General features: G+C 38.9%; 2 protein-coding genes across 4 annotated transcripts in view; both read right to left on the bottom strand.

Annotated features, from left to right (window-relative positions):
• baz2bb (bromodomain adjacent to zinc finger domain, 2Bb) overlaps positions 1 to 2,184 on the bottom strand; it is a 58,148-nt gene extending 55,964 nt beyond the window's left edge. For 2 of the 3 annotated variants that reach the window (XM_085136281.1, XM_085136279.1), the window contains exon 1: positions 1,930 to 2,184. The gene's annotated coding sequence lies outside the window, so the exon portion shown is untranslated. Of the gene's footprint in view, positions 1 to 1,788 lie in introns of all 3 variants that reach the window. The other variant, XM_085136280.1, reaches the window with a different exon arrangement.
• A 5,894-nt stretch (positions 2,185 to 8,078) lies between these two features.
• cd302 (CD302 molecule) lies at positions 8,079 to 12,124 on the bottom strand. Its single transcript, XM_085136315.1, has 6 exons — positions 11,970 to 12,124; positions 10,161 to 10,286; positions 9,924 to 10,040; positions 9,103 to 9,285; positions 8,962 to 8,982; positions 8,079 to 8,857 (listed from the first exon to the last, which is right to left on the bottom strand). The coding sequence occupies exons 1-6, from the start codon at positions 12,046 to 12,048 to the stop codon at positions 8,655 to 8,657; spliced, it is 729 nt and encodes a 242-aa protein (XP_084992441.1). The 5' UTR covers positions 12,049 to 12,124; the 3' UTR covers positions 8,079 to 8,654.
• Between the last annotated feature and the right edge of the window lie 2,140 nt (positions 12,125 to 14,264).

Raw genomic sequence — 14,264 nt, 5'->3', positions numbered from 1 at the left:
AGTACACCTAGTAGTCTAGGAAAATAAATAAATTATACAAAAATTCACTCTGCGCCTTGCACTAATGTATATTGCTAATGGCAATTTAAGTGTGCTAAGCAGTTCTTTTAGACAACTTGTAATTAGGTGAATGATTGAGTTGAAAATCACGAGCAAAATTTGCCTTTGGAGCCCAGACAGCAAAGCCCTACAGTCTTCGTAGCACCCAAATGCCAAGTTGCTGACTCTATTGTTTTCTCTGTGTTAAAGGCTCATATTAGGAGCTTAACAACACTGCTCTGTGTGCAGAGCTCTTCAAGGGCATGTGAACTGAATAAATATGAGCCAAATGAGTGACCTTCTACCTGTGTTTTGATTCACTGGCAGTTACTGGATGCATGCATAACACATCAAGGCTGTGATCTGATTTATCTCGCTGCCTTGGCTACTGAAGCCATTTAAATGATGAACTTTAGCAGATCTAACGCTCGCTGCCATTTCACTGAGACTGTAAACACGAAGGTCACATCCTTGTTTATTAATATCAATTATATCTGTGAAGGCAAATCTACTCAAGTGTGCGGCAAACAAAAGATGTGCAGTGACAGGATAAGCTCTATGGATTGCATTGAGGGTTTTTTTTTGTTGTTGTTGTTCTTTAAGAAGTGGGATAAATATTATCATGATCATAAGTCTGAAGGGAAAGATCTGCAACAGTTGTTCATGTTTTCCTAAATTTCTGCTGTGATTGATGTGTAGTTTTTCCAGATAGGCTACATTTGCGTTTACACACAAGAGGACAAGATTTTCCGAATTAAAATTAAGTTAAGTGTGTTTAAAAGTGTGCTGCAGGAAACAAATGGGGACAATGTTATAATGTCCTGATTTCTGTGATGGAAGTTAGTCCAAGTTTTTGCTTGTGCCACCCGATTTATAACATTCTGCAAGGTTAAAAAAAATCATAATAATAATTTAAATTAATTTAAAAATAAACAAAAACAAGCAAGAACAAACTGAATTTCTATGACTTCCCACATATATGAAACCGTTTATTAAATGTCATTAACAAAACTCTAACTCACCTCAACTCCAAAAAAGCACTGTTTTAATCTCACTCAAAACAGGTAGTTTTTTCTTTTTCTAAGACTCGTTTAATACCATTACTGCAATAAACACACAGCGTCTAAATAGAGGGTGCTATTTTAATAGCCCAACATGGCGAATGTCTTGTGGTTAATATGAAAGCTGGCACAAAAATGGAGGGCATTGTCATAATCTCAAAGGTTACATTTCAGCTCCGACCACAGCTGCAGCGTTAGCTGTGCTTTTCCTTTTAAGAGGAAGAAACAAAAAAGGAAGACAAGAGGCGGAGAGCGAGCAGCCCGTCTGCCACATTAATGCAGAATCATTTATTATTAGCTAAACATTACGGAAGCTCATTTGTGTTATATCCAGCTGTTGGACAATTTCATGACACGCCACGAGCTTAAACCCACGACAAATACCACACAAGCGGGCAGTCAGACGTTACTTTTAAACATGACACACTCCTACAAGAAGCGTAAAGTGAGCTATAAATTTAATAGCTAACTTTCCAGTAACGTTTGCGGACTCGCGGAGAGCAACACCGCCGCCAGGTACTGAACATCACTGTTAGCATTAACCGCTTACCGAAGTCTTCTTTTTATACACAAGTTCCAGTGTAAACATGACAGCAGTTATATCCTTAACAAAGTTTACCGCAGCAGCATTTATAACCGCTCTACATACTTTTAATACCAACTTTTTCATGTTTTTTTTATAACTCACCGAGCGGATACAGCTTCACTGAAGGCAAGTGTACGGTAAAAGGATGCTGCTGGTGAAGTTAGCTTAGCCATCCCAGACGAGCGAAAGAGTGAAATAATACATGACAAGCGTGAACCTAACGAGCGAAGGTCGTCAACTCACCTGATTATCGTCTTGTATTCCTTAGAAAAAGGAGAAGCGGAAAGGAAACGGTGTTCATTTACGTCCCGGTCAGTTTAAGGGCTGTTAAAAGAGATGAGTGGCGAAGTGGTCAGTGATTGAGTCCGGCTGGTCGGTAACGCGCTGCTGAACGTGTTGATCTCTGATCGCAGATTGAAGAGCCTCTCCTCCTGATTCACTCTCCAAGCAACTCGAGCGAAGTGACGTCAGCTCCAGGGTTCGGAGAGGCTACCATGCAAAGTTGTGTGGCATCGTAGTCTCTAAGATGGCAGCATTGCAAACATATACATCTAAACATTATGCAACACCAAGCTCAGTAAAGATCACATATCGTGGATCTTGAGCATCAGTATTAGCAAGGATACAAATTATAGTAATAAACAAATAAATACACATTCAAAGTAAGGTACCCAGTAAAACAGTTCATTTAAGGGGGTTGCAATTGTATCAATGCCAGTAGTTACATGTGCATCTTGTCAAACTTTTCAAAAGTCTTGACTCCTATAAAGAAAATATCAGCGTACTATTGCTTTGATGGTTCCTGGAATAAAATGTATAGAAAAGTGATATTGTCATTCAATAAAGTGCTGCATTTGGTCAAGTATGTGGCCATCTGCTCACATCTCAGTGCATTTAGGCTTGTTTAGACATGACTAAAAACATCCTGCTAAAGTTCAAACTGAGCATCATCACGCGGTAGAAAGGTGATTTTAGTAACTTTGAACATGGCATACTGGTTGGTGCCAGACAGGCTGGTCTGAGTATTTCAGAAACTGCTGATCTACTGGGATTTTCCCACACATCCATCTCTAGGGTTTACAGAGACTATTCTCTGAGTGGCAGTACCTCCATCTGCCTCTGTTTCTAGTTTTTCTGATCAGAGCGCACAACTGGCAACAGGAAACAAAGTGTTACACTCCCTAGAAAGAATGTAACTATAGGGAAATGTGCTGCTTATGTCTACTAGTACTGCAGATTAAGGTTATAAAAATAAGGATAAAACCATGTGATTTGAAATTCCAGCTTGTTTCACACACACACACACACACACAAAATGGGTAGTTATCTTTTCGTTTGTTTGTTTATTAAAAAGAAAAAGAGATGAGTTCCAGTTATGAGTTCCAGTTAAACACAATAATTAAGGCACAAAGGCATGTTTGAATTAAAGACGTAGAGAAACAAACCCCCTCATCAGCATTTGTAATCTATAACATGTTTCTTTACCTGTTCCACGTCCCTTGCGGCCATTGATTTTCCTCCTTTTAATTCTGCCATTATGCAGCCATCACAGAAAGCACCAAATGGACAAACACGCTGAAAAGATTTCATACATTTGTCCTCCGAGCCACAACATAGCTGGGCTTTTTACTTTTACAGCGACGATAAAGGAACGTCTTTTTCTGGCCACAGCTTTTCATATTATAAAATTAAAATGTCATCCTAATTGTTAAAATAAAAATCCCAGTCAGTGCCTGCGGTGCAAAGCAGCAAGCGGGGGGAAGGGCAAGTAGTCAGTCCCCTTTACAGAGTCTTGATTAGAAAGTATAATTAGATATCAAAGACGCAGCAAAGATGATGTCTCAAAAGATTGATAGAAAACAAGATGTGCGTTTGTTTTGTTCTTATTATTATCACTTCACAGAAAACACAGAATACCCTCAAGACACAAGAATTGGACTCACTGCCACTGTTGTTTTTCTGTCATATTTAAATCATTTAAATTATGTCAGTGCACAATGTTGTGATCCTTTTCACACCTAAGCCTTCCAGTACATACATTTGATTTAGCATATTGCACAGTGGCTAAAGTGGGCTAAACCTGTACATTAATCTCTTAAGTTTGCAGCTATGTGTGTAAACTAAAACTGCATTGTGATCATTTTCATTCATTTTTTAGCATTTAGTTTGGCTCTCACAACAAATCAAATCATAAGGTATGTGGTACTGCATGAAATTTATATAAGAGTAAAGACATGCAAAATGTAGTATAATTCACATCAGTCCCGTGGGGTGCAAATAAGTGAAGTGACTGCTCAGAAAGCAGTCATTTGCATAGTAGTCTTTGTTTTCTTCTGTTAATTGGAGCATGTTCCAGGATAGTAAATGGAGGAGAAACATGAGATGACCAGAATGAAGGACAAGAGAAACAGATGCTCTGTATACAGGCACCTTTCCCAGGAAGGACAGGCACATGAATAGAAAACGAGCACAGACAGAAATAACTGATATCCAACACAATCGTGAGAAAGAGACAAAAGGTTCAATCAAAACCCGTAAGGCAGGAAACGGCCTTAATGCATAAAGAGTCAGTGCTCCGCTGTGTGTATTTGTATTACTAAGCCTATGAGCAAGTCATGGATTTCCTTTCTGTTCCATATTTTATTGATACATAAGTTCACTCAGTGCATGATGCAGATATTTCTTGGCTTCAAGTGTTTTTCTGTCACATTACTGTATGGCGTATTTCATTCACACGTACAAGTGTTCATTTTAATTAATCATTCTGGGTTGACCTCTTCCTGCTCTGCGCAGTGGTGTGGCAGAAGTGTGAATTCAATTTGTTTCCTGTTGTAAGAGAGAAAATAAGACAGTGCTGCTTTTGTGATGAGAAAACAGAGCAGTATATGACAGCAAAATATCTATCTATCTGTATTTAGAAAGATGGATTCTGAGGATATAGCAGTATGACTAAGCTAAGTTTGGAACTGGAACTGCAAAAATTAGATTAGTGATCAGTGATCCTACTGTAATAATTGTTTAAAAAATTAAGACACTGATTCAGATCACATTTCCAGCTGAATCCTTATCTTATATTGCATGCTTTTAACTCACTACTTGATTGTAGGATAACTAATAAATATGAATATGGACATAGAGATATACAGGACTGTAACTTTGAAAGACCTGAGCTATAAATTTATGATGCTGTTTAACACTGCAGTAACATCTGAAACCAAACCATGACTATGCAGTTAATGCTGTCACATCGTTATCTAGTGCACTCATGTTATAGATTTGACACACCCTTCAATGTGGACTTGCATATGTTGGCAAAGCCATTAAAAAACAAAATCACAGATTAAGTTCATTCTACTGACAAAATGTGAATTATCCAATAGCTAAATACTTCACTGGACTGAAACAGTACATGGCCTCCCCTTGCTTTTGTAATAATGAACTAGTTCAATATTCGATACCAGCAAGGATGTCGCCCAGATTAACAAGGTTTGTGTCAGGTGTTGAGGAACCAGGACACACTGATGACAAGAGGGCTACTGGAACAAGGAGGCATAAGTAGGCAACAGACAAGAACAGGGCGTTGATGGAATGCTACTAGACAAGTAACCCCAGCAGAAGGGCTTACATGAAGAGGACTTGGGACCTACGGAATCTTCGATACCCAGCATCCAAACGGATGTCAAAATAACTAGTAGCTCAGTGTTCCAACATTCGGAAGAAGGAACTGCTTGATGAGGTACAACACAAATGCTACGGCAAGGGGGGGTGATACCATCACCCAGACCATGCAACCTCCCTGAACAGGATCCAGTAACTATCACAGGGTCTCCAGTATGAAGAATGGGACCCTGCATCTGGCTGCACAGATGAACCAGCTGCTAATGGAGGCTGAACTGAAGTCTGGAACAGTTTGATCCAACTACCAACCAATAACCTGCCTCAGTACCATGTGGAAGCGAATAAGATACATGAGTGGGGCACAGAAAGAAATTGGCAGGTAGATAGAGCACCAGAAGGCAACATTGCAAACATTGAGGACAGCTAGAAGTACCTGTGAATCCAACAGGCAAATGGGAACCATGAACAGGCCGCTAGGAAAGCTGCAAGCTTCAGAGGGTAAGGTAAGTCCTGAGGACTCAGCTGAATGGAAAGAACAAGATCCAGTGATCAGCTGGGACCCAGCTGGGATAATAAAGAGGAGGAGACATGTCAATGGCTTGTATGTCCTCCAAAAGGTGTCAACACCACCAACAAATGCAGAAGAGCATCTCTGAACACACAACATGTTGATGTAGCCACTGCTGTAATATAAGGAAACTTTGGATACAGTTTGCAGAAGCTGACTAACACTGGGCAACAGAAGATTGGAAAAATGTTGCCTGTTCTGAGAATTCTTGATTTCTGCTGCAATATTTGGGCATTAAATTGACAATTTAACATAAAAAAAACCCCCGAAGCCATTGATTCATGCTATTCTATAACAGACTTTAGGCTGATAGTGGCGTAATGGTGTGGGGGATATTTTCTTGGCACGAATTGAGACCTTTAGTACCAACTGAACATGGTTTAAAGCTTACCCCAGTAGTTTTGCTGACCATTCAGTCCATTTATAACTACAGTGTATATCTGCTTCCAGCAGGATAATGAAAAATGATTTCTTCAGCATGACAATAAGGTCCTTGTACTCAAATGGCCTCCACAGTCACCAGATCTCAATCCAGTAGAGCACCTTTGGTATGTGGTTGAATAGATGATTCTCATTCTGGACGTGCAGTCTATAAATCTGCAGCAACTGTGTGATACTATAATGTCAATATGAATCAAAATGTCTGAGGAATATTTCCATCACCTCTTTGAATCTGCCACAAAGAGTTAGGACAGTTCATAAAGCAAAAGTAGGTCCTGCCTGATACTAGCATCGTGTACGTAATAAAGTGTCCAGTGAGTTTTTTTTAAATTAAAATGTATTCAGATTTAACATTTATTAAATTAATAATCCTTTAATTTATCAGTGTTTTGTTACTACAACAGTTTAAAATCAAGAACCACACATAACCTGTGCTGAACAATACTTTATTCTAATAGAAATCTTAAGAGACATGCTAGAAATCATTCTTATTAATTACTAACACAAGCTGTTTAAAACTAATTGTTTTCTATGTTTCTAGACCTTTCAAAAAAAAAAAATTGTGGAAGAAATGTTCTATTTACAGTGACCATTATAAACAGGCTCAAGATACATTTGTTCCACTATCCCACCTTGTGGCCAAATCTAGAAATTACCTCGACTGCCAGTAAGAAAAGAAAAGGTGTTTACAAAGATTCTCTATCAATGTGCTGCATCAGTAAATGCTGCTTCACAACTGCTTTTAACCATTCATTGTAAAATGTTAAAAATAGGGTTACTTGTGGCATACTATTAAAAATCATACCAAATGAATCTTATATATTATGCATTAGTGCTTTAAAAAGAATGTGCTGTGTATTTGAGTGGACTTTTCCATATTCCCCCGATTACCCATTATTACAAAGACAAAATATGATTTTAATAAATTTGTGCAAATTTATTGGAGAAAACAAAATCAGCATCATACAAAGGTTCCTGCCATTCTTCTGCAATATACTCACTCCATATTCACATCATGCTTTAATCCCCTATAATCATTCACACTCGGTTTTCTTCTAAAAATTCTAATAGTAAGATTGTCTTTTCCACAGGTCAGCAAGTAAACATTTAATCCCACAGTCTTTTAACCCTTTAAACTATAAAGTGTGATACCCATTGAAATCCTGGAATGAATTAACAGTTTAAATATTTACTGGCTGTATAGTCAGGACAGAAAGGATTCCATGTGCTTTCCATAAACGAGAAACAACAGAGGAAAACAAATATAAAAACATTCTGCCAGGACATCTCATAAAGTTACCTTAAAGTCTTATAAAGTTACAGTCATTTAGGACAAGCTTTTATTTTTGTGGATTTTTGTTCACCTAAATTGCAACATCATTGTGCATGAAATAACAAGGTGGCTGCTCATGCTTTCTTGTTTGGATGAAGCAATTAAAAGAGTCCTCTAACTATTGGAAGAAATACTGGACTATTATTTATTTATTTTTTTTTTAAAGGCAAGTTTAAGCTTTTTATTTGTTATATTCCAGTATGGCTCATACGGAGCTCTGTTAACACTTAAATGTATAAAACGAAAACCCTGACCGGGTTACAAGGTTGTCTTAGCTTTGGCTTGAAGATTACAGGAGTTTAATTACAGCCTATTTTACACTGTAGAATTTGAATAATCTGAACAATTACAACAGAGACAAGGTATTAAAAAAAAAGAAAAAAAAAAAGGAAAAAACAAAAACATTATTGATTGCATTTAAAAAAAAACAAAAAAAAACACATGAGATACATAAATCTCTTGTGTATAAAGTGGCAAAAATCCCCCCAAAACTTGTTAATATCCCTTCTTGTTCACCCTCAAGCTTGCGGGACTCCAAACCAAGCTGAATTAACTCTGTAACAAAAATTCCTGCATGCACACAAAACACGTGAAAGTCACACTCCTCATATAATCTTGGACACCACTTAAGGAAACTATTAGTGCATTTGTTTCAATATGCAAAATAGGAACAGCTATTGACCATTCTGTAGTGTCTGACGTGTAACCTGACGTTAAAGCCCAGTGGTAGCGGAGGAAAATGCACCAATCAGAGATATTTACAAATGATCTGTTGTTAGTGCAGGTGACTAAAAAGCATGTAGATGTAAAAGAGAAATGCTTAGCATCACATTTCTCCCGAACACACATTATTCTGAGTCATGCTACTGACATGCGTTAATCCCAAACTGCTTGAGTAACAATTAAGCGTGGACTTCTCATTGAATGGGAAGGAAAAAAAAAAGAAAAGACAGCCACCCATGGGGAAGGGTTTGGTGTTTCTTATTTAGAAAGAGAGCGAACGTTCTCCTATGGTGTGCTATCAGTCTCCTCAGCCTCCACCAGGCACGACTGGTCTGTGTCAGGGACTCGGAACGGAGGGTGGTACTCGAATGCCGTGACGATGCCGGAGCCAAAGTTGTGCTTCTGGTGCAGAAACCAAACAACAGCTGAGACTCCCACGATAGCCACCACGCTGAGAATGACGAGGGCAGAGAGCACTGCGCTAGGTTCTGAGGGAGACGAGTAACAATATAAGGGAGGTCACAATTAGTACCAAAAACCACAGGAATAAGCACAGAAACCGTGAGGAAATAAAGCTCAAAGGTTGACTTACTCCGCTTGGCTTTCTCTTTATCTGAAAAGCAAATAAAGACAGAAAACACAATGTGAGGCACCAATCGCAGCCCTGTTTTCTGAAGTGACAGATTCAAATTCCAGTGCAACATAAAAAAGAAAGAAAGAAAAGAAATCTCACCCTGGGCGGCTTCACAGATTACCCCATTCTCCAGGTCATCACTGCAACTGACAATTTCCCACTTTCCTGTGTTTGTGTGCAGAGCTGCACATTTATCCATGGCCGCGAGATCTGACGTCAAAGAGCCACCCTCCCAGTTACAGAAAGTCACCGCGTTGTCGTGAAGCCACGTCATGTTTTGAGCTGACCAGACACATGAATCGTTATTTCACATATTTAGAGGTTTTAGGGCAACTATTGTTAAAGAGTATATTTTCATTAAGCTTCAGCATTCCTCTAGCATTCAGAGACAGACACAGAAGTGATGTCCATCTTTTTGCCCTCACTACTGATTTGCCTTTAGGTTAGGTACATCCCCCACAGGATTTCCTGAAACTTTGCTAGGATGTAAAGAAAAGAATGAGTCAATGCTGTACTGTAATGCAAGCTTTTAAAAGTAGCTGGCACAAGCAGAAAATTTAGGTCACTTTAACAATGTTTTATAGTCCATGTCAAACTTGTCAATTGTGAAAAAAGCCGTCAGTTTTAGCTGACGCAATATATTCTACAACTGCTTAGAAAAAAAAAAGGTAAAGTTGTTGTTATATTTATTCTGATTCAGTAAAAGGACTAGATGTTACAATCCCTGATATTTATGTATAATCCTTACTGAAAAGGAAAATTACAGCTACTAAAATATAATGAACTTTGATACAGCGCTCTTTAAAAACCTCAAACACACAATATTCCGCAAGATTCATTGTCAGTTTTCCACCTAGTGACCTCCAAACAACGCTGTTAATTAGTTATGAAACTAGCCAAAAGGTTTTCATAAAACTTACTGTTTGAGTCGTAATACATTCCAAGCCACACGATGACCGGCGGGCTGTTTTTCCACACTTCGGGGCTATAGTCGATGACAAATTTATTCTCCTCCTCACTCTGGATCGTCAAAAGTTCTAGGAAAACAATCACAGTAAATATGGACGCGTAATCACACGTGTTGATAATGCAGTCGATTTGACTTATTGTTTTTAAACACAGGAAACATTTGAATGTAACATGGCTCGGTCATCTACCAAAGCCTTTGCAGTGAGTTTTTGCATCTTCAAAGCTGTAGCTTTTGATTTTGTCTTCGTCTCCATGGACAAAGTGGTAACATCTGTCCTTAAAGGGCACCCAGGTTCGTCCATCTGCGGGGCAGCCTGAAAGAAACAATGGAGAGCCACCCTGAGACCTACAGTTCAGGACAATTTAAACCAACACTGTCAATGAAGTGTGTCGGAGAAGTGCCCCAAGTTTGTAGGGTTAAAACTACCCGAGGTTCTGGATCTTCTTCAGCATTCTTTGCCGGGACTAATGCAGCCCACTGTGTGGTGTACACAGCCAGACTTAGATTAGTTGACCGACTAATCTCAGTATTCATGATATTCCACTTTGTGTCACTGTCATGAATCATCACGTGACCTATACTCCAGCAAACCTCTGTTTTCAATCTGTTGCTCCTGTCTGCAGTGAAATCAATGAATGCCAGGGTGACGCGCTATTGCTAGCTAGACATGTTCCACCATGTTTGATGCTGCTTTACAACTTTCATCAGTTCACCATTTTGATGCCACTTGTTTGGTCTTACCCACTACAACTTTTTTTTTCAAGGTTTTGAGAGCAACAACCTCACATTTTTGCTTTTGTTACATCTCAAACCATTTGCATCTGGTGCAGAGCCTCTGAGGATTGTGGTTATGAAGATAACTGAAAAGGAAACATGTACTTCTATCTCCTTGCTGTTCAGTCACAAAAAGCCTTGTGCCTTTCCACAGCTCCCTAATCAGGGGTGGGCAATTAATTTACCCAAGGGGTCATGTGAGAAACTGGGCCCCCTGGGTAAATTAATTACCCACCTCTGCTATAAACACACTAATGCTTTACTTGAGTCTGATTATTATCCTGCAGTGAGAGACAACTTCACCTCAATGTAAATGACAATCTATTCTAAGCAACACGGGCTCCTCTTTGTCCATGTGGCTTAGAATAGATTGCTATAGATGTCAAACAATCATTTAGGTGCCAGGTGTCCAATGACTTTTGGGTATTCTGTTTAAAGAAAAGTGCAAGCAAGCACAATTGTTTTGGCGTCGTGATAACCTAATTAAACTAAAACTGAGGCCTGTAAAGCTATGTCCATTATTTAATTTCAAACCGATGCCCTTAAAGCACATTAATAAGAACAAAAATGGGAAATCAGCAGTCAAATTCATAAAACCCAGTTGGTTGTTTCCAACTTGTGACCACAGTTCCTCTTTTATTAGTGTCTCTATTCTGTGTCTGGCAAATGGTGGCATAATTTTATTTATCAATTTATTTTTGGAAATAAGGTTATGTGCTAATATGGAGTTCTAGTACAGCATAGGCGCAAAAACTTGTGTTTTCACTTCAAATCTGCCTTGATTAGCCACCCTGAGGCGAAATACAAAGAATGCTAATGCAGTAAGCACTCAGACGAGGTTAAAAAAGAGGTGAAGCCCTGATTCTTAATTTTAAAGAGCCTTTCGAAACAAACGACAGACGTGCACTTTCACTCGGATACGTGCATGTACGCGGTGTGCTAACGTTGGTTCGCAAGTTACGTGATACAAGCAAAATACAGTGTCGACATTCAGGAAAGTTGGTTAGGTAACATTAATAAATGTATTTACATTTCTACCCGCAGTCTAAAAACATAACACGAACCCCTCCAAACCCAAAGTAAACACACACCAGAGAGCGCAAATAACACAGGCCTACGTACTGTTCAACCCAGCGGTGTAACGACGGACAAACCATAGCATGCCTTTAAAACATATCGCTTCCTTTTAGCTTAGAGCTGAGGTTCAGTTTTAAGACCTTACCTCCCGTCAAAGGCAGCTGAACACACAGCACGAAGACACACCACAACAACGAGCGGTGACTTTTCTTCAGCGACTCCATGTCTGAAATCTTGTAGCACCAAACTTGTTTTCTGACTGTTGCTCGGTCCAGTCAGCCGCAGCGTGAGCGAAATCCCACCCACCCACACACCCACAGCAAAAGCACAGCGCACGAGTCACAGCACGGCCTGAACACGAGTAAACACCGCGGTTATCAGTGGGAGATGGTGAAAGCAGCATTTATTTGGGGTCGTTATTGCTTATTTCAATGGCTTGAACAACACGGAGAACAATATAAACATAATCTCCTGCGCATTGCAATTACAAAATACGGCACGTCGGCAATTAGTGCAAACGGATGCAAATTAATGGAAAAGTTTCATCTTCCGTGTTTCTGTGAATATAATTCGTTTGTGTTGTCACAAACAAACAAGTGTAGTCCACTCGGAAGAGCGTTTGCAGCACGATTTGCACATACTAGCCTTTAGATGGCGCTGTAGGTCCAGTTTCCACAACAGTACTGGGCAATGTACTGCTATCGCTACTCACAAACATACGATAAAAGGGTCTCTCTGAGTTAACATTGCTGTAATTGTAGACTTCCCTTACTCTTTTTGCTGATGTGGTGAAGTATTTCAGATAATATTGTTAATTACTGTATTCAAATTGTCCTTTGAAAAAGGATAATTAGTAATTATTAGTAACAGTAACCCACCATGTGACAAAATGTGTCAAAATTTAAATGTCAAAAGGTTGTTGGTTCCTATTTTACATACTTTTATTTTAATTATCAGCTCACATATAGGCAAAGGTGCATTTATTCAGACATTCTTATTGATTTGTTGTTCCCTCCCTGCATCTGAAAAATTGCTTACTGCTTATAAACGGTTTGTATCATGCTTATATTATTCCTCTGTATTTAACCACTTAGTAACCAGATTAAATGAAATATAAATATTTTTTATTAATTTTTTTTAAAATTGTTAATTGTATATTTAATTGCATGTTTCAAAACTGAGAAGAATCCATCACCATTATTTTGTCAAAAGCAAAACAAAACAAGTTTTTGAAGACGGAGCCTTTGCAATTGTTTTGTTATGTAAACATGAACAATTCACTGTCTGTCTGTCCTCTTAAAGAGGTTTAAATTAATTTCCTAGTAAATTTAACATCCTAGTCACTCCAGATATACACATATAAAGTTGTATTGTATTAAATTTTTTTAACAAGTGGTTTCGTTTCATAAGTATTTGTACTGTTAACTTCAGAACTTTCTGTGTGATACCTATTACACTTGTTTATCACAGGGTTCACTGATCCATGGCTTTTTCAAAATATAACACACACACTATATGGTTCCACTCTTCTTGCAATTTTAACACCCTGAGCTGGTATAAGAAAACAATGCACTGCATCAAAATGGGTATGAATATAGGATGCCTCCAATGTAAGCAAAGGAGGGAGTGGATATGAGGGCCTCATTTAGGCAAAAAGTGGTTGTTGTCGGGGGGAAAACAAGGTTTCAACTCCATTGCTTGTAGGCGCATGTGGCAAAAACACAGACAGCTGGAGTGTGAGTTTTGCTCCTCGTCTGGAGCCGGTGGCTTCCCGTAGGGTGGCTCAGCACTCTGCAGGAGACTGCGGGGACCCATCTGCCATGGCAAGGCCTGCTCACAGACAGTCACATCCAAGCTTCTAGAGCGCCCCAGTGCACCCACTCACCCCGTCCAGGCCATGCATGTTGTCAGAAATACCATGTGACATCTTTCCTACCAGGTCCTCACCTTCTGGGCTCAAAGCATAGCAATTCATAAATATTGGTAGACCATCTCAACAAGAAGCGTATTGTCTTCCTCTTATATTAGTGTCAGAAAGTCAGAGCTTCAGTTTAGCCTGGATATTTAATATAATAAAAAACTGAACTGTCTTATAGTTACCTTAAGGTAAAAATACAGGATATATTTCATATTACACCACATCTTGGAGGCCTAAATGATCACTTCTGATACATAACTTTTTTACATATATAGTCCAAGACATAATATTTTGAGCCAGCTGCATGAGATAATAATGTCTCATTAATTCAGTGAGTGGATATCTGAAAGACTGATTAATGTGGAAGGAAGGAGATGTGCATGGTCACATTAGTTGAGTGTGTTTTCTGGAGAAAACTGACAGCAAAGTGACCTTTATCAGCTGCTGTGTTGTCGGGGAAACTAAACAGATGTTCGTTTTCTTGCATTCTGTGCGTGCGTGTTTTTTAAATTTTATTTTATA

Source organism: Neolamprologus multifasciatus, chromosome 16, assembly GCF_963576455.1.
Source record: "Neolamprologus multifasciatus chromosome 16, fNeoMul1.2, whole genome shotgun sequence".
Lineage (NCBI taxonomy): Eukaryota > Metazoa > Chordata > Actinopteri > Cichliformes > Cichlidae > Neolamprologus > Neolamprologus multifasciatus.
The sequence above is the reverse complement of the archived record's forward strand: the minus strand, read 5'-3'. Positions and strand labels throughout refer to the sequence as shown.